Source organism: Centruroides vittatus, unplaced genomic scaffold (genome assembly GCF_030686945.1).
Source record: "Centruroides vittatus isolate TY-2023 unplaced genomic scaffold, ASM3068694v2 contig_1787, whole genome shotgun sequence".
NCBI classification, from domain to species: Eukaryota; Metazoa; Arthropoda; class Arachnida; order Scorpiones; family Buthidae; genus Centruroides; species Centruroides vittatus.
Window position 1 is genome coordinate 362,901 of NW_027121094.1, and position 21,615 is coordinate 384,515.

The 21,615-nt window shown below is 35.0% G+C and overlaps 1 protein-coding gene across 1 annotated transcript; it reads right to left on the reverse strand.

The window, feature by feature from the left end:
* Positions 1–1,029: 1,029 nt before the first annotated feature.
* LOC136969437 (protein Wnt-4-like) lies at positions 1,030–16,581 on the reverse strand. Its single transcript, XM_067263593.1, has 5 exons — positions 16,127–16,581; positions 8,443–8,699; positions 3,842–4,110; positions 1,746–2,011; positions 1,030–1,672 (listed from the first exon to the last, which is right to left on the reverse strand). Exons 1-5 carry the CDS (start codon positions 16,204–16,206, stop codon positions 1,471–1,473), a joined length of 1,074 nt encoding a protein of 357 aa, XP_067119694.1. The 5' UTR covers positions 16,207–16,581; the 3' UTR covers positions 1,030–1,470.
* Positions 16,582–21,615: the final 5,034 nt, after the last annotated feature.

The following is a 21,615-nucleotide window of genomic DNA, read 5'->3' on the forward strand; positions in this document are numbered from 1 at the left end:
CGAAATCGGGGGAAAGGGGGGTCCACCGTGACTCGGTGGACCCCCCCTCTTAACGTACCAGAATTTTGAACTTTCCACCTCAACAATACTCGAATGCCAGCTGTATATATATATATATATATATAAATATATAGGTATGTACCTGTACAGGATCTTAAGGAAAGGCCAACGTCTGATTGTTTTAAATGTCATCCACGGCTGTCACGTAAGCTTCTTTTGTTTCGTTACTAAATGGCATCTCATCAGTTTGACCCCCCACTGTGCCACGAAGATGAATATCTACCTAAGCTGAAGGCGATCGAGATGATCTGAAGCGGGTGTGTGTTATGTCAGCGAATTCTTTCCCTCTCGTCTTTTGGCCAATTGTTACATACTAATTTCACCCCTACCCCCGGGCCAATTCGTGATTTCCTCCCCCCGAAAAATAAATAAAGATCAAAGAACTTTTATAAGATGTTTATCGTTAAAATTTCTTACATTAAAAAAAAAAAATGTATCCGACTTTAACCAAAAATAGATTAATTGGATGAATGTTTGTGCCCTGTAATCACACTAATTATCTTAAGATAAGGATTTTTAGCATTAAGGATTCTGCAGTTTGTCATTCAACGGGGTTAGAAAAATCTGTAATTTTAAAAATGTTTATCCACAGATCTTTCCACCTGGGTTACTATCGCATGAAGAGAGTAAACAGCTCCAGTTGTAAATCATGGAACGATGGTGGCACAGTCGAGGACCTCCGACTACTTACACGTTTCATTTCTGAACTGAAAGATAATTTGTTTTTATGATAAACAAACGGAATAACTATTTAAAAAAAAAAAAGAAAGAAACTTGTATTTTGTAACTTTATAATGAGTTTCTTAGTAACGAAGCTCATTATTTACAAAGAGTTTGATACTATTTTTACTAATTTCGAGATAATTATCTCTTGGTTTAATTGTTATTTTTGTTTGTATGACGTAGTTTTTTAAATTATTTTTTGTAACGTTTAAGGTTTTAAGAAAGGAAATAAAATGCAAATGAGAATTTAGAAATTAATATACTTTATTTCTAAATATCACTGAACGTTTCTACTAACGTTGTACGTTTATAACGTTTAAAAAATCACAGAAAAGTATAACCAAAAGATGATGGCGCCGACACGAACACTTAGACAGAGTAACACGTCACGACACACGCACGATTCATAAAAATCTTTTTTTTTTTTCCTCTATATAAAACAAACTGACGTTAACCAAACTATTTACAATGTTTACAATCCACATACGGTACAAACTTTTTTTCTTTATATAATAATTACAAACTGAATTGATGTCAATGCGACACGGGGACGGGCTTCCCCTCAACACACACTACCTCAAGGAATGTAAAAGATGAATTCATTGTGTCCAAATGGGTACTCACTATATCTAGACCTTGGAAGTGAGGTTGACATCGAGACAGTAAAATGATAATAGAAAGGGATGTTCAGTTGCAGTAGTGTTCTTCTCGTTGATAGCGACACATCTCGCACTGAACTTTACAACACCATACAAACTTACAGTGACATTTCTCCTCCACTTCACGCACCACTGTCTGATAACCACGACCGCAGCATAACAACCTGCAACCGTCCATACCGTAGCTGGTGTGGTTGCACAGGCGTCCTTGAGTGCCCAGAACTCCCAATCTGTAACACAACCATCTCGTGTTATAGGCCATAGCAATAAATATATTTACAAAGGGGTAGAGAATCTACTTACGTTTCGTTCCTGTGGCAATAGTCTGGAGATTCTTCCAGATAAACTAGATCCCTTTTGCTGGGTCTCTTAATATTACGTTTCAGAGGACGAAGGGTGGCTTTGTGTTTTCTCTGAACGGCTCGGACGTATGTTGCTCCATCGAATTTACTAGTCAACGCGTTGCCTATGGTGCGAAAAGGCTGAAGACGTCTCCAACAGACCCGGACGGTGCAGGATCCGGACACTCCGTGACATTTGCATACTAACTCCATGCTGACGCGTAGAGTCTAGAATTTAAAACGTTTCCATCTTTTAGAGAAAAGGAACATGGGGTTTTTATTTGTAATAAATCAGATTGTATCTATTTGTTTGTTATCGGAGCCCTCCTATAATTATACTCGGCGGAGTTTATCTACAGGCTATATTCTTCAACTGATATCTACTGATTGTCAACGATTTCCTACAATTAGGCCATCGGATTGATACTCTCTGCACCCCTATATTAGTGTCTCCCGACAATTACGGTTGTTAATCTCCATTTCTGCCTAAACTAATGGTCCTACTGCCAAATATTTTAATGAGGAAACCATTTTCCCCCTTTGTTTAGAGATCGTTATAGTGTAAAGTTCCCAAATATAAAGATAAATATATGCACCGGGTCTCAGTTGTGTTTCTTATTATTATCGACACGTGATATTGGCCTAATGTAAACTAATAAGCATTTTCTAAGATAGATAAGGGTGTAAAATTTCTAAATATAAATACAAATGTTGCCGTAAGACTCGAGCGTGTTTAGATACGAAGGATATCGCAAAACTCGAGATATGGAGTATAAGGCACAGCTTCGTATTAGAAACTAAACAGATTACGTACAAGAAAATTCATTGGTTAATATTGTTTATAATATTAAAAATTTTGCCTGCAAAGTTTTATATTTTATCATAACTCAATTTATGATTTGGTAAAGTATACAAAATGTCAGTTTTTTTATGTATTTCAAAGATAAAGTAAGGCACTGCAACATGTCGCCAACCTTTAATATTAAAAAGTGCTTTCGCCTACTTTATTTCAGGCTTCATCAGTTAATATACTTTTGTTCGCGTGCCTTATTTTATTAAGGCTCCTCCGATAAAGCTGATCAAATATTCATTTTCTAAAGAGAATTTAAGTAGGAAGACAGTGAAAAATTGTAATAAATAATATTATATCGCACGCTTTATTGATTTAATTTGCGAATTTTTATTGTTAGCTCGTTACCTGAAGGGAGAGGAGAGTGATTTAAACTCTCTCCCGTGTAAATGTAGAAAGTAATAGTGAAATATTACAAACATTCCTTTTTAATGTGGTAATTATCTTTCGAATTAGCGCCTTATCGGTAGAGAAACGTAAAAATTGTAGAACAGAAGTATGAAATCTTTCGAACTATTTTGGAAAATCGTACCGGCGTTGGACGGCAAACATAAAGGAGAATCTGTAGTTTTTAAAGGTCCCAAAGCATGGAGGAGACATCATAAAAACGGCAGGTTTCGGCACTGGCACTCCAACCGGTGAAAATAAAATATCCATTCTTATCTCTTAACAGCTGAGGGCCAAGGTGAGCAAGTAGCAAGTGGAGACTTCCCTCTAACCATTAACAGCAATTACCGAGCCCCTTTAGCTAATAAACAGAGAGGAACGTGTCATTTCCTTCCGACCGCTGCGTTTTAATATCCTTTCTCCCAATAACTAGTCATTCGTCTCTTTTCCCAAACAATCATTGCCATGCCTTCAATTTGCAAAAGTGGTCTTTTAATGGTACATATGGCTCGGACGGTGGCTTCGTCTTGGCTTTTACTGTGCATCACAATGCTTCTTTTATAGCCTAGCCAGATGGCTTACCCCACTACCTCCACCTTCCACTATTAAAATATACTTTAACAAATGCTTCTGTAAACTTTACAGTTCAACATTCTTACTTACTGAAGTTAATCATAAAACTTATCCTAAAGTCGTTTAGTCGGAAAGTTTTGTAAATGCCCGTCTTAACACGGTTTAAAACGTTAGTTTCCACCAAGAGATGAAATCGTAACGCGCTTTACAGGCTAATTTCTATAGAAGAGAAAAAGAAGTGATCTCACCCTTCGTCCGGCTTCGTTATTGTGTATGTTCATCAGACCATCGGATTTCTTAACGTTTTCACCCGAATCTACAAAATCTTTACTAAACTTGGCTCCAAATTTGATATCCTCCGAGCAACCACCCCATTTCCAACGTCCTGCTGTGTCCCTCGTCCTGATGTTTTCGTCGCATCCACACTCTGCCATCTCTCCTTTGCTGCAGGCTCGGGTGATGCTGTAGGCCACACCGGCAGCAGATATGGCATAAACGTATGCTTTCTCTCGACTTCCTGTCAATAAAAAGAAAAAAAAAGGGTATAGTCTAAACACAAAAGTAAAATTACAACCAGATGCTTTTACATATACAAATCCCGTTTTATATATAAACATCCTTAGTTTACTCAAAATAAAACCTGGTTCTCTTTACTCCGACTGCAACCCCTCCACGCACTTCTTTCTTTTTTAATATGCATTTCTATCGAATATAATTTTTATATAGGCCTTGCGATATATGTTTTGAAGGTTATAAATTATGTTATCTGAAGGAAAATAAATAGAAATTAATTGGATATGTTACGGCATGTGAATGAAGGAATCAACAAACGTCAATCAACCGAGCCACGAAAGTAAACTGTCAAGGAAGAAATTTTCCATTTCTATGCAAAATATCTAAAGAAAAATCGAATTTTTATTCCTATTTCAACAATTATTAAGTCTGGGCGAATTAAATCGATGTAAAACCCGCGGATAAAAACGATTTTAAATAAATAAAGAGAGATAAATTGAACACACGTTTGTATTTAGATTACAAAATATATAATTGAGTTCACGTGTAGCCGCCGTATAGACTCAATTTTCGGGAAGATTAAGGGATATTTATTTAGAAAACTCCATGTTGTAAATCGTGTGTAAGAAGATATTACTAATATTTTTCTTTAAACTTTGGATCAAAGTTTATTCTCGTTATCGATATATACCACGTGACTGAACTTCGACTCTAATAATATTAACCCCTACGACTAGGAATAAATAACGAAATGTCTTTTTTTCTGTATATTACTTTCAGATTTTAATTCCCTAATAATTATATTCCCTTCGATGGATAACGGAATAAATAGTAGAGAGTATGGACGATAAGTTTTTCGGGGAGGGAGTTGGCCAGATTGCAAGAAAGTTTAATCAACTACTCGACAGTTGGATTTAGGTTTATCACCGCGTATAGAGGTTTACAATACATATATATAACCCTGGAAAAATTAGCCAGATCGAAGTAAAAAGTCGTAGTGCACTCGGAAATATAATAGAAGAGAGGAGACGAATGAATTTGTTATAGCGTATCCTAGCGACAGGCGATCGAACAGCGACTATTTACGAGACATGTGCATCATAAAACAGCGAGTTGTGTAGTAATTCTCCCGGGAACATCTTTTACGAGCGACCTATTGACGGAGAGGGATTTGAAACCCTCCAATCGCCCACCGATCACTTGATGTCATCATTATTACAACTCGAACTTGGTCGAGTTGCAATTAGTCTAACGAACTCAAATCGTACGGCCGTCGTGTGTTATTCTAGAAAAGAGTAATTGGTGGTCGAAATTCGATCCCCACGTCCGCGACAGTCAAATAAATTGAGAGACGACAGAACCTGCAACGAAACTTTTCCAGTCCACATCGGCGGTGACGTCACTTTTTAATGATTTTCCATCAAATTACGTTATACGAATGACGTTAAAAAACGAGACGACTTTGGGACACTTCGAGCGAATTTTCTGGCTCCGAGTGAAAAAAAAAAGAAAATCGAAAGGTTTATTTCCTCGCGTATTACTCATTAATCAATGTTTCTTAGACCACACGGGTTATGAAAGAACAAAGTCATCATTCTCCACCAGTTTATGTCAGATTATCAAGGTCCTGCTGTTGTCAGTCTGTGCAACCATCTGCCTGCCGTCTGCTGAACAATGTTCTTTCGGTAGCTACTGTCTTAAGCACTAATGTGCCAAAATTCTCGAGATGTAACTCACCTGATAGCGTCAGAGAAAAAAAAAAAAAAAAAAAAAGAAAAAGAAATTCGTTTTCTCCACCATCCCCAGAAAAGGTCATAAATCCGTTGAGAAATTCTACACTTCAACCTTTATGCTTTATCGTCACCAAATGATTATCGTGCTAATAATTTAACTTTCTTAATTCTTTCTGAAAGATTAAAGATTTATATCTGCGTGGAAGACAGTGTGGTGTTTATAAAAACACGGCTTAATGGCCCAACCGGTGGAAAAAACGTCGAAGATGGCAGATAGTGTCAATGGGAAGATGTTACCAAAGTTAAAAACCGTTTCGTTAACATCCACCCACTCGGCAGATGTCTGATAGGTAGAAGGGGGGATTGTCGTACGATAGAATCAGACTGAATTCTGTCAAAAAAGACGGTCGCAGTAACTGTCATATATAGACAAAGATGGCTTTGTAGCAGCAGGAAGCACACCGACCAAAACATAACCGAAGTCCTCATTTGTCTCATCCATCACTAAGAAATTACCGTGAAACTGGGACCAAAATAACAAACTACACAATTCCATTCCTATTTTGCCAGCTTCACTCCCTTCTCTAGACATTTCATAGAATTCATGTATCCTATATATAGAATAATCTGTCTATCTATCAGCAATTGTTTCCTTTTGGCAACCACACAAGAATCGAGCAAAAGCCAATTCTGTTTATCTCCTTTTCTAGATTTGAAATCTAATTTGTTTCGCCCGTATGCTTATTAATGTTTCCTTTTTTTTCCCCTTACAACCCAACCACGAACAATAAAGACTTCATCCATAGCAAAATTTCGACTACTTTTATGCAAATTAATAACAATTTCGCTGGAAATTATTTTGTCAGCTAGGCCTATCTTGTAAATCATCTTCGCTGTATCTACATCATCATCTACGTTTTCTTATCCCCGTAACCAGACGATAGGAAGGGGAAAGAAAAATCCAGTTTAGATTTTAATTTGATATTGGTGGAATACTTAATTGATTTACTATAGAATCCACACCAAATAAATTACTCTTGTTTTTCCGCGTTTAACCTGTTCGACCTACAAAACAATTTATTCCTACAACTAATTAATGCATCGTTTATCTTATTCGCATCGAATTTTTATCGACAAAATTCGTTAGATTTATACCGTTTAACTAGAAATTTCGTCAATACGATGTCTGATTGTTCAACGCCGTTTAAATAAAAATTTAGGCCATTTTTCTCATAGTTATTTATGCAAGGAAGTCGAGGAATCTTCTATTACATAAGTATCTTCGCTTTTATTCGGGATACAATTAACAATTAAGGATTTTTTCCTCAATTGTTAATTGGATAGGAATAGGATAGGAATTAAAACTTTCTACTCCCGTTCATTATAACCTTTTCCTTTAATAGTTGCGCTCGCGAGTAATTCTTAAGTAAAGATATTAGTACAGGAGCTGTGCAAGGCGCACAAAAATCAAATTTCTGTAAATGAATATCGGAAATTTAAAAGAGTAGAAAGGAAAACAAACCAGGAAAATTCTAGCATTTGCCATTTAGCTTCAAACTGTGCAAGTGGCATCTTCTAAATATAGGATGAAAGTAAACATATTTTGCGTATCTTTTTGACAGGCCAAACATTTGGCGGAAGACACCGAAAAGAAGATACTAATAGGTTCAAAATTGTCCTCTTTCATTCTTGGAATACATTAAATATTAACTTTTTATCCCATGAAATATTATCATCGAAAGCAATAAAGAAGAGGAGGTAGCAAATTTTCGGTTTCTACTGATTGCAGAAATTTATTAAAAGGGCATAAAGTTAGAAAGGAAAACTCGGAAAAAAAAATTGTAAAGCGAAAAGGAAAGTAAACTGATATTGTTTTACTGGAGAGGGAGAGAGAAGAAAAAATAAAATAAAATAAAATAAAAATAAAATTATAAAATTAGACACGTCGAGGAAAGCAAATAAGGAAAAGAAAAATGTAATCTTCGTTTCATTCTCTCGTTTTGTGTAACCTAAAAAACAATTACGAAACAATCTAGGTTAAAAGCGGTGCTTAAATCTCATACGTTTATGAAATAGGAACAAGCTAATAAGTTCTTAATTATAGTTCACATCCTGGTATACTAAACAATAAACATTTATTATTCTTGGCATTAATCCTTAGAAATATAATGAACGGGGAAAAAAATAAGCTAACATTTGTATCGATGGCCTTGAGCAAACCAGAACTTGGAAAAAAAAGAGCCTCAGGTGCTTGATTACCTTTAGTTGTATCCGACTCCGCCCTAGAAAAGCCCTATTGACAATTAAACTTTAGCCCGCGTATTTACCTGTCTCTTAGATTTCGTGTGCTGTCAATTTGCTATGTTATTCCTTTGATAGGTTACGTCTTGGTTGATGACAGGTATCTCCCCCGAGCAACAACACTGGTCAACTTAGCTAATTTATAAAGTAGCAACTGGAACGGATAAGATAGGGGGAGGGGGATAATTAAGCGGTTCTATTGGAAAAATTTACTAAAAAATGTAGTATTTAAAATTTGTAGGGGGGTAGAGAAATTCTGTAACGTGATTAAAAACGGATTAAACGATACCAAACCTACTTACTGACGTCCAAAATTCCACCGAAGACGCTTGGAGTGTTGTTGTACGTCGTACAGTTCCAACGATTCATGTAAAATTGATGTTGGCATTCGTCGATTCCCAATTTTGCTCCTCGACTGACCGTTTGCAAAATGTTGTAGCTTAAACCACACAACTCGCGTTGTCGTTCCACCAAATAATACAGTTTGCGGCAATAATGCTTATACGTTGTCGGTTTGAGCTCTAGCGTATTCTGATACGTACTTGGCATTCCCAACAACCTGTAAATATAATGGAATTTTTATTATCTACGGCATTAGAAGAGCGTTGAAGAGTTCGCAGAAAGCATCAGCCATTTTCGTTAACTGCTATATTAAAAAAAATATGAAAGAATTAGCAACTAATATTAATATTTTCTGTAATAATGGGATTCCCATTGGAGAAATAATCGACCTTGAGGTAAGAATGAGGGTAATCGGGCAAGACTGATCTCATTGAAACCACATGGCGTTCAATTCTGCTCCGATCACGTTAACATCACTCAATGTCTAGCATCAACATTCGATGGAGTGACAGTTTCTAAAATAAAACAAACTTACGTACTGGCCGGAAAGAATGTGGAAAAAAAAAAAAAAAAATTGTTTTGCTTATCGAAATTTATTAAAATAGATCATAATGGGTAAAATACAAAAGGACGGATGCTATTGTAAGAGGACGGAGGACGAGAACGATGGTAGCATAAGATGAGATTCAATAAAGGGGTTCATATTTTGCGCGGACCAATAGAAAATAGGACGAAGCTGATCGAAGGTCAAATGGAACACCTGGTTAGCCAAGCGATTGTGTGGTGAGTACGGAAGAGAGGGTCTCTGACTGACAGCTGACAAATTGGAGACGACCGACCGAACGGAGGAGTGGCTTGCTTTTGTATCACCTTGGCTACAACATCAGAATTCATCAGAAAGGAGACAATGGATAAGCTTTGAGTTTAAGTATCTAATGCCTTAAATATTGAAAGAAATTGCTGAATAATAAACCCCTATGTTTCGAGTGATCAACATTCTCTGCATACTACAGAGAATTATATCGTAAGTGTCGCCTCATTGTCGTCGAGAAGGCTTTAAAACCATTATCCAATCACGCATGAGAATTTATCCGTACGACTTTTTTTTTTTTAATTCGAGGTTATAGAGAGAAAGAGAGATCTTCCTTTCTGGAAATCTCGTATAATTGTCATGATTCAATAGCAGCAATTTGCTTTTTCTCTTTATAAGGCGAAGTGTGTGCGAGTCAGGTCATCCCCCATATATCCTACCTGAAATTGTTTCTATTTAGTATGCGGTCGAACGTACTCGTAATAAGATTTGGCCCTCCTCTTGTCTAACCCTGCGTATATATGTGTGAAAGGACTAGGAAAGGAGAGAGAAAGAGAGAGATCGGACGAGATTTATATAGGAAACCGCAGTTGGGAGCAAGTAGGCTGTTCCTGCCCGTACATCACAGCATCACAAAAGAAAGACAGCCAGAAGCACCCAAAGCCTCAGAAATTCGCAACGAACCAATAAATCATGACAACTCCGTGACGATGTTTGTCAGAACAGAAAATGCTCCCTCGTGCTTAAGGACAAGCACCGCATGGCTATGCAACCGTCCCCGAGAGTGCATCTCGGTATAAATCACCAGCAACACACCGACGCTGCAGCCTCGTGAATCAGTACATGAGATTAGCTTCCCCCTGCCATACATGCACGTGCATGGCAACCTCCCCTACCAGCTGCCACCTCTAATGGCACAGTTATTAGTGAATCATCAGTGGTCAGCGGAGAGCTATAATTTGCTCCACTAGTCTAACTTTATCCTCTAAAGATAATTTACCAATACTAAAAAAATGCCCACTTTTCGAAATCTATATATATATATAAAGGTTTCATTATCGATATGACTTTACTATAATAATTAATTACGGCTTATACGCTCATTGTACTGCGTGACAGAGGCAGTAAGCGATTATATTTAATGAGGAATCTTAAGCTAAAGATTTCCAAAGAATTTGTCTAAAATTATCTTGGAGATAATTCAGGAGACGTAATTAGCTACTTGTCATTTGATAATTATTAACTTGTGTATGAATTCGTCGTTATCCTCAATCTTTATATACGGAGTTGAAACGAATGCCAAAATTCGAAGAGAACTCTCGAGAAATATATAATTTAAAATTGAAAAACTGTTGTTTCCATACGTTATAAGCTTCATTTTACTTCCATTAAACAATACTTCGGCTTAATATTTAATTAAATTAATATTAATTCTGCTCTTTTCGCTGTTTGAACGTTGATTCTTTACGAATTTTCAGCGAAATATTAAATTCATTTAAGCAAAGGTAGTAAGAAGATTTTCTTAAATTAACGTTTAACTTTGTTTATAGAATCGAATATAAAGTGGGTGTTTATATAAACAACATTTGCTCGCAAGTGTATCATTCGATAATAACAAATTTACTTGTATAATATCTGTCAACGGTCGTCCTTATCGGACACCACTGCAGCCACTACTCTTCTTTTCTGATATATAGAATAATTGGAAATTATATAATATCGTAGTCATTCTACGTTTATTTTTAACGGACACGGCGTGACAAATTTCCTAATTAGTTACGGCTACCCGATATTCGTATAGGAACATAAATAAGTGTGGTAGAATTTTCAGGGAGGAGGTATAAAAAGCGGTATATCTGTAGTTATCATCGAACGAACGGACAAAAGAGTCGACCCCGAATTTGAAGAAATTCAACAGATGCCACAAGAGTAATGAGAGTTCTCCGGGATCAACTTTCCTCCAATTCGAAGATAAGGATCCTCGCGCTAGTAGGATTACAGTGGCGACAGAGGAGCGATAAAGTGGCCTTTGAGTGGCAAGCGGTCGGCGACAAGTTCACAAGAAACAGAAAGAGAGATTCGCTTATCGTCGGCGTGACTGCTCCTAACAGGTGATGCAATGGACCTGGTTAATGCACAGTCCAACTTAATGTGACCGTGGGAGGTCCTGGCTGGCGGAAGTTTTTCACAAAAGTCCCTTCCTTAGGGTACCTTTTTTTTATTTTTTTATTTTTTTTCCTACCTCTCACCTTGTTTTAGGACGCGGAAATCGCATTTCGTCCAATGTCTGTGGGCAATTAAATCGTTTGACATTCAGTACGCATCTTCGCTCTTCTTAAGTGTTTTTTTTTTCTTCCCCCTTCTTCTTCTTTCTTTCTTCATTTCTATTTTATCTCCTATCAAATTTTTACATATTCTTCTCCGGTTCTGAGTATAAAAATTTCAGTCCAAATGACTCCGTGTCTAATCTTGACATTCCATTCGAGAGCAATTTATTTTTGCCGTGCGAAAACACCAAATTCGTGCTCGGATTTATTCTAAAATTCGAAAATTTTCTATATTTACGACCCACCCAATTAACGAATTAATATTTACCAAACGAGTTACAGCTATTGCAAAATAACTGTTGCCATCTAAACTTAATTAACTTGTCGTTTTATAGTGTTATTTTTGCACAAGGTTAACTAGAAATAGAAAAAAATATATTAAACATTTTTATTTTCATTTATCTATAGATAAGCCAGGCATTACTCTATATTTAGTAATACTTTGCAGTTTTTACCTCCTACTTTCTTCTTTTTTTTTTTTTTTTTTTTTTTTGCCTTATTTGGTTACAGAAAACGTCTCTAGTAAATCATATTTTATGAAAAAAGTAAATATGGTTTCATCCTCGGAATAGAAAACATAGTAATTGCTAATTTATAGCTTCATTCTTGTTTTTCAGGTCCTGTCTAGTAAATTTTATTAGGTATTTTTACACCGCGTACAGTACAAGTAGACAAAGATGTGATTGTTAAAGAGAATTATGCTTAATTATATTTAAAAACGGTTTGAATATATGCAACTTAACATCGGTTACTTTTTTATTTCTGTTTCCTTTAAATTTTCCCTTAACATTTATCGGGTGAGATGGAAATTCCTAAAGGCTTCTTAGGTTCAAAAATAGAAAAACTTGTACATCATTCTGAGCCTATTTTCACCTTTTTCGTGGGAATATTATCTGGTTTTTATCTCGAAACCGAGCGAAGAGGAACACCTCTAGCTGTTATAGCGACATGTTTGTCTAAATACTATGGCAGGCTTTGTTTCCTAAGTCTTTTCCCAGCTGCTGGTTGATCTTTCAAAGAACGTCTTCTTTTCTGTTAAGGGAAACTTGTCTCGATTAGTTTTTCTGCCTCTTAAAACTCCTCTTTGTATCGGGCTATTACTGTTATTAAAACATGGACAGCCACCCACGCCGTAAAATTTCAGAGATTATCTAAAGTTTTTCGACTAGAAACGTTCTCTCAAAATACTAAAAATCGACAACAAAGTCTGCTCTTACTGAACATTCTCCAAATTCTAGTCAGAATCTACTTATACCTATTAGGTTTACTAGCTTATACTAATTAATCATTAAAATTCGTTATTTTGCTATTAATTTTGGACTTAATTATCCATTAATTAAAGCGTAAATTTTCTATCTTTTTTGAAACAAATTCTGTTGCTTTATTAAGACGTTTAATGGTTAGTTATAAAGGTTTTACTCCTGCTTTAATAGTTTAACGATTAGTTACGGGTTAACTTTAGTGGTTATTAATTACCATTCATCGATAAGTAACTGCTAAAGTACCTTAAAACTCCGTTAAAACTATAAATTTGGTTAAAAATTAAGGCCATTTTGTACAAATTTACGCTACCAAACGGTAAAATTTTTATACAGAAGGCTCCGTTGTTATATAAAATATTATCTCTACAGCATTGATTATTAAATTACAAATATGGCATTAATCTCTTTATATATTTAGAGAAGTACAATTACCAATTATGCAAGTTTAGGATTAATGATAACATATCAGGCAGCACACGGATAATTTTGGTAGTAGGGGAGTATATCTATCGACAACGATAATAAAGACTTCGAAGACAACTCATATTTTATTAATTAAAATATGAATTATTCACATTAGCTTACGTATAAAATGCACCGTGTGTGTGTGTGTCTGTGTGTAATTATCATAGATCTGTAATGAGATAATGATTTATCTTATAAACGATTAATGATAATTTAAACAAATGAGATTGATAAAGCTATTTTACTACTGTTTACGGATCTAATTTGAATAGATACCTTTGATCTAATTGTCGAAATGTGTTCGTCTATGATCTTAAATGGCTCAAATACTTTAATGTAATAAATTTCGAGCTTTAAAAAATGCCAATTCTATAACAAATGCTACATTTATAACTATATTAATTCTATAATTAATAAGCTTAATTAATTTTTAAGAAATTTCTTGGTTATTTCTGGTTAAAACCGATCTCTCTTTGCATTAACATTCATGAATTTATAGTAAACATAATACATGATTAATTATTAACTATATTTTTAATAAGAGTGTTAATTAATTATAGTTTTAATAGCAGTTTTTAACTCAGTTTATACGATATTAACGTTTATTATATAAAATAACACTCCGATTTACAGATTTTCCAATCGAATTTTTTCTCTTTTGGAATGTTCCGAGCTTAGCTATTTATAATTGAAATGCTAAATATTTATTATCCGCACACTATAATTTCCATTATAAATTTTGCAACTCGAACTACTTTAAGAGATAAAGTGATAGATTAGTGATAAGGAGAAAACTCATAGACCTAATTATAATTATTTTTCGATAACATCAGCATACCGAGAGGCCTCAGACACGAAAGGTTCCAGTACAAAATTTACATCTGGAACTGAATAAAAACGATTTAAGAATATAAAAATAACGAAATCCTGTTCGAAAGAATTGATTTCGTTTGAAAATTTACGAAAAATATAATTCGTAGAATGGAAAAATTCCAATAGCGATTTTTTAAAAGGATTTCTTTCTTGTGTTTTTTTTTTTTCCTTCTTCTTCTTCTTCCTTTCAGAAGATATCACATGGTCCTAACTGGCCATCAATGATATCCTTCGATCGTAAAGATGTCATAAGAATATTCCAAGAGAAATATATCATCGCCGTTATTCGGCCTCAACACAAATCTCCATTAAGCGGACACTACAAACTCTTTCACGTTATAAAATTGAAATGGAAACTAAGCCCATTCCTAATTTAAATGATCTATTTTAAAACTAAACATGCTAATTATCATTAAATCATTTTTATATAAATAAATCATAGTCGTTAAATTCGGAGGCCTAGCAATAAATAAATAAATAAATAAATAAAATGAGAAGTTTATGCTGTAAGCGAGGATATTTTTCATAGAAACGGACTGAAATAATCATTTTAAAAACTGGAAAATTTAAATTATTAATGTTAGTAATACTTTTGTTAATTGTAAGAGATTAATCTGTACTAATCTCTGAAGTTAATTTGTGTTTATAATTCATTTTTGGCCTGTAGCTTTTCTGCTAAATCTAGCATCAGATTTTGACATGTAAATCCCAATCTGTTTACTAGTATATAGCTGTAATATGTCAGAATACGCGACTTGATAGCGTTATTGTTATTAGGCCTCATAGTTAAAACGTCAGATTTCTTCTTAAAAAACTGGCAATAATCTTATTTTGTACGGGTTTTCTTCTAATTACGGAATATATTTGTGAAGTTTGTCGCGTTTTCACGCCAAGGGTGGACTGGCAGGGTTGTTAGTTCAGAAAATATAATTAATATTTTAAAAATTTGAGTGTATGCGGTAAAGAGAAATAAAGCAGAAATCATCGGAGAATAAAATTAGTCAGTTAGACAAATGAAAAATAGATAAGATGCGTCAGATTTCCATAAAAGCTGCAATGAGTCAGAGGACCAATGACTCAGGTACGTAGCCCGTGATCAATATCTACAGGTGTGTTTAAAGTCAAGAAAAAATTCTAGAATCTCTGTCAGGCTGACCTTAGTGTTCGGAAATTAGATCGTGGAGGGATATTGATGGTTCTTCCTATCTTTACACCATCGCGGCTGTAACGCTGTGGGGTGTTGGACGTCTGACATCCCTCTCAGTTGGGAGACCTTGCCTGACCACTGACTGTTGACAATAACCATTTTGCTTTCGATTTGGTCTTGGCATAAATCTCAACCCAGTTTCGAGATTGGCATTACATCGATTACGGCCCGAAACCACACTCGAATTTGCCAAGTCGCTTTTATAACTTATGGAATGGTTTTTACTCGTCTAGGCGATAAAAGAAATCACCCAAACGTTGGTCGTATGCAAAACAAGAGGAAATTTTCGACGCCAATTTCTAGATAGAAAGACGATAGCAAATGTTATGAATGAACTGCCGTATACTTTGGAGGACAACGGTCAACAACGATAAACTGATAGAAGTACCAATATACTGATATAGTAGACTAGACAGTTACGATAAAAACGACTTAAAATTAGGCCGCAGTCGGGTATAATATTAACATTTCTCAACGTGGGCTACAGGGATTAACTTAAAGGCCATCGTTTTAATTAAATTGAAGCGATATGGCAATATTTTAATCGAAGTGGGAGCGGTTCCCACGAGTACAATTATCACAAAACGTTGTCAAGTAGAAAATATACGAGGTGTTTCAGAATGAATTATCGTTCAGCGATTTTAAATTAGAAGACAAGCTCTAGAGTAGAAAATGACAAGAAAAAATCTTAAAACTTACCACCAACTTCCTCTGACGAAAGGTAATACGAGGCTGGTAATGAGCGCAACACAAGCCACAGTCCTGTTTTTCGAAGACATCGTGGACAACTCGAATCGTGTGAAAGACGTCTAAAGGAGTGTCGTACAGATCATTGCGACACTATTCAACATTGTCCGACCAAACAGGACACACTTTCGACCGTATCTGTCACTTACATAGTGTATGGACCAAACGTCGTGTCCTATAGCTTCTCATAACTACCGGAGTGAAAATTTAATGGTACCAGCGTCAGCCAATGAAAACTCTTCCTTTCTTTTTCACATCCCGTCTTTAAAAATGTTAACTCCAACTTTTATCCCTAAGCTCTAACCAATTCGACAAAATCGCGATTCATAGAGTAATTAAGATGGGCGATGGAAGACTCAGACGCCGGCAGACACACAACTTTCGACTAACATTGTGTACAACTCCCATGTGGCACACGACTGCCATTCTTACGGCATCACTGTCGGACCAATCAACAAGCGGGTCGAGTCGTCGGCCGATATCTATCGAGCCAGTAAATGGTGTGGTGTGGACTTTGAAGTTGGCGGCATGCTGCACATCGACCAACAGGGAAGTAGAAGAGGCCCCAATAGTACAGTTTGTTTAAGACGCGTAATTACGAGATACCTTTCGGCAATTAGCAAAGCAGAATTAATGTTTCCATTTACATAAATAGATGCTCTGTAAGCGGACATTTAGCTTTGTAAGACAATATTTATACGGACAGTTATTTATTCGTTTAATTTCGCTACGTGAATGGCTTTCTTAATGAACGTGACGCGATGTCTGAAGCATTCCCCCGAAGCCACATAAATTAAGCCACATCTTTAGTTCTTTGTGCTCTTTTTTATTATTATTATTCTCGATACTCTGTTGCTCGTCCCGGGACACGGAAATGGAGCTGCTTTTCCACTTGGAATTTATGATTAGTAAGAGAATGTACTTCTGTATCCTTCCCCTACGTTGGTGTGGATGAATAACATACAATTGGATATCACGCGATGATTGCGCAGATGGACAAGGATTTTATTTTAATTACGAAGAGGACCCCGAAGTTTATCCAAAATTGATAAGGGTTTTAATCCAGAGATGCTTATCTGGATTAAATTAACACTCGAAAAAAATCTATAATATAATTTAAAGATTAACGAAGCTTTCACTTAAAAACTCGAGTAGAACTGTTAATTAATTGCTAACAACTTTGAATATTTGATCAAATATTGAAACTTAATATTTGCAACCGTGAATTGATATGTGCAAGTTTGTAGTTTAGCGCTGGAAAAAAGACCTAGGAACATGTCTTTTTAAGAATCTACTATACATACAGGAATTTTGTTGTGTTTAATAGATACAAATTCAATTTAAAGGGCGTTACACGTAAAAAATCAAACTGTTCCCGAACTCAACAGCCCATTTCACGCATCATCAAACCACTATCTTCACCCTTCTAACAATTAACTTTTGACGTGCAGTATACCAACATGACAAACGATCTTTTAACAATGTCAATTGATATATTAACGTGTACCCTCCCAACATTTAATCGGACACATTAAGAAATTAAAACTCGGAGCGATTGGCAGTAATAAGAGGAGTGCGACCGTGAGAGCCAAGTCGAACCATCCTAACAGTTCCTTTTTAAATGGCACGATGTCTGCTAAGCTTAGCGTGACATCACAAAGCAAGGGCGATAAATCAAGACCCCCTTTCTCCAGTGGAAGTATGGAATCACAAGAAGAAACGCCGCTATGTGTCAAGCGCCCAACGGGCCCCCATAGGGTGACTGAGTGAGAGTAGAAGCTAGAAAAGCCAGCAGGCTGTTGGTATGAACCGACTCCTCCTGACATTTTTGGTCAATTCTGACATTCCCCATTTAGATGGCGACCTTGTTAAATACCCACACCATTTAGAGTAGGCGATCCAACACCTGGTGTTTATATGGTTATAATGTTTAGGATTTTGCGCCTTGGTCTTAACGTATTCATCATCGGCGCATAAATTTCAAGTTAAATCCATAAAAGTATTAAGTTATAACCATCAGAATAATTACACGTTTATTGATTAATCTGAATTTATTGCACCTTTAGTATAGCTTTTAATGGACGATAATAAAATCATCCTCTATAATTATCAAACTTTTACGAGCCATACTTGAGTTAAAACCTACGCTACAATTACGGTACCGTATTTGTAAGCTGAAGAAGTGTCTTAATAACAGGTTAATGATTTCTACTCAAGAAATCAATTTACTTCTTGCCCCCGGAAGGTAGCTGGACGGCTAAACGTTTCGTCCAAAAAACGCCTTATGCCCACTTTCCCGTCGGATTAATTTGCTTAGCGGACGAGCATCCCTTTAAGGAATATTCCTAAAATTTTCACATTTCTGCCTGGACGAAACACGATCTTTTATATTAAGAATTACTCGTAAAGAATAGAAAAAAGGGTATACAATAGATGAAGTGTGATTTCCTGATGCATATTGTCCGCTTTCAGAAGCAATTGGTAAGTTTAATTTTGGAAGTGGAAGGCCAGATGCTTGCTTGAATAACGGGTCCTGTCTCCAGGCACAGCTTATAGAGATATTGAAGTAATTTTTCATGGCTCTACTCTCTCTACTGACAAAAAGGCGAACAAGGCAGGTTCCCAACTGAACATCTGCTGTGATATCAAAAGAAGAAAACATTACATTATCTATCCTGTTTCCTTTCGACCAATTACTTTATTATTGAGTTATATAAATGGTTTAAAATTTATAAAAGATAGCATCGACACGATCCTCATAAAACAATAAAAGGCATCTAATGGAGTTGTACTTAGCACCGCTTGTCTGCTTCATTATCCATTATCCAAACACTGCGAGAAAAAACAATCTAGAATTAAATTACAATACGTGATAAAACCACGATCAGCTTTTAAATAATTTTACGGATTAATTTAAAGCAGAGATTTTTGTAAAGAGGTAAGAATTTACGAGAGAATTTTGATAGCAATAAATTTTCCTTTGGATAAACGTCGCAATTCACTGGTGTAGAACAGAGTTAAATGTCCCGATATTGGCTTAACATTTTTATTACTCCCAAATAGATTTTTCCTAAAAGGAAGATGACATTTGGGGAGTTTGTGACGTCTTTATTAGGAATTCAGATAAGAACGGACTGAAGGAGCGTCGAGCAACATCTATTGAAAGAGTGGATAAGGAGTTCCCTTCTTACATAAATTCCATACAATTTTAAAACTTCTCTCCCATCGTCTACCTGTAAACTTGACAGATTTATGTTACTTTCGAAACCTTGAGCCAAGCTCGACCTCAATACAAGCACGTAATCACAAAGAGAGCCGATAAGATTTATGTTGATGTTTGCACTTTTTCCCATCCTCACCTTTAATAACAAAAATCTCGCTTTATTTAAACTAAAAAATCTTAAAGTGGTGACTTAAAACATTTCCGAAATAAACCCAATCTAAAAGAATAAGCTACATTTTTTTTTTCGACTATTTTATGGCTCTAGCCATAGCAATTTATTTATTGGCAGAGAGGTAGTAGAACTCAGCCTCCATCATCCATTTGAATTGATTTAAGAGGACAAATCGCATCAGTTCTCTAAATGTATCTCTTTTCATTGCCACCAACTCATTATTCCAGGCAATAGGTACACGATTCCTTCCTTTCTAACTCTGTCTTTCGTTTCAAAACAACTTCTAGAACTTCTCGGTCGCGCTTTTCAATTCTCCTTCTTTCGATAGTTCTTTTTTATTTCTTTCCAACAGATATATTTTTTCCGTCAGTATGTTTCCTTTCCTAGCAAAATGACTCTTGATAGACGACAGGTTTCTAAAGTTTTGAACTACTAGAATATATGGCTCCGTTTTTTTATCCTCCATTCGCTCAATCTCGCATTTATGCTTCTGTGCTTTGCCACTGTAAGACGACAGCTTAAAATTACTTTCCCATTTTAGACTTAGCTAAGCCGAAAGATATTTTTTCTAACTGATAGAAAGTTTGAAATTATGACCCAAAGAAATGAGTCATTTTAATAAAAAGTCTAGAGGAATCGCTTCTTTACTCCAATTTATTTTCCACCACGTCTCTTTATTTATTTGTAAATGTTTTCAAAAATATAACGTTAAGTGCGATTGCGATTTCTTTATATATATATATATATATATATATATATATATATTTTTTTTTTCTAGTTGTTAATCTAAACGTCTAGTTTTCAAAAATAAAAGTTGAATGGTAATTATTCATTCGTTACCATCTCTGTCATCATTCTATGATATGAAAAATAAACAACTTTCCTCCTTTAGATCCTAAGTAAATTCATTTAAATTCCTCAAGTGTAAAATGTCAGTAATTAGAAAATAATATTTGTGATTTATTGATTGTAAGGAATTTCTCATTCGTACGAACTTCTTAATCATCGTTAGAAAACAAAATTAATTGTATCTAAATATTTCGACTGTAATTAAATAAAGAAACTGGTCAATTCTTCTTATAAAAATATTAAGTGATATGACCTTCAGAAACATGGAAATGACGTGAAATAAAGTAAAGTTTTCATAACGTTAAATCGTTTTAATTACAATTTATTTAATAAGAATAGAAAAATAGAGTATTTTTAATAGAAATGAAATTATTACTTTTAAATTAAAGGCAAAATGCAACGAGCAAATGTCATCGTCACAATGACGGGTTGCAATTTTTAACCATATTTTTAATTTGTTTAATTTAAAATATATGCTCTCCACCTCAAATTACTAGTGGCTTGCCCCTGTACATCATACTTTTCCTTTAGTAATCGAGTCGTGCCAGTTGTCTATTTAACTCCTTTCAGGTGAAATCTTGAATTGAAATAACACGACTTCTGGTTTAAACCAAAAGTTCATATATACTTAATCGGGGCCTTCTACCCCTAAGTTCTCTACATCTGGTCTCATATTTTATCTATCTAGCTCCGTTCTCGAGTTTTAGGAAGGACAGATAGACAGACGGACGACGGTGATTTTTTTTTAAACATTTCAAATTCATGATCTGTTATACAGTATATGAATTTGTATAGGCCTAAACAATAAATATATAAAAAATAAACTGTAACTGTTATAATTTTCTGAAATTTTTATAAATATCAAAAACATATATTTCATTAAAAAATTAAAATAATTTTAATATATACTAACGAATAAATTAAAAATAAAAGCAGAATTAATTCAGACACAATTAGTCTAGGCCTATATATACATAAATTAATAATTTTACAGGTTTAATATTGTATTAAAAATAATTACAATCCTTGTATATTAATTAGAATATCTCTCATTAAAAAAGTATTCAGTGAATTAATTTAACTTTAATTAAGTTTATTTGATTAAAGTATCTAAATGTGGATGCATTAAGATAGAAGATTATCAATAATGATTATTTTAGTTAATATAAATCCACTGAGGCTGTCAATAGCTTGGTA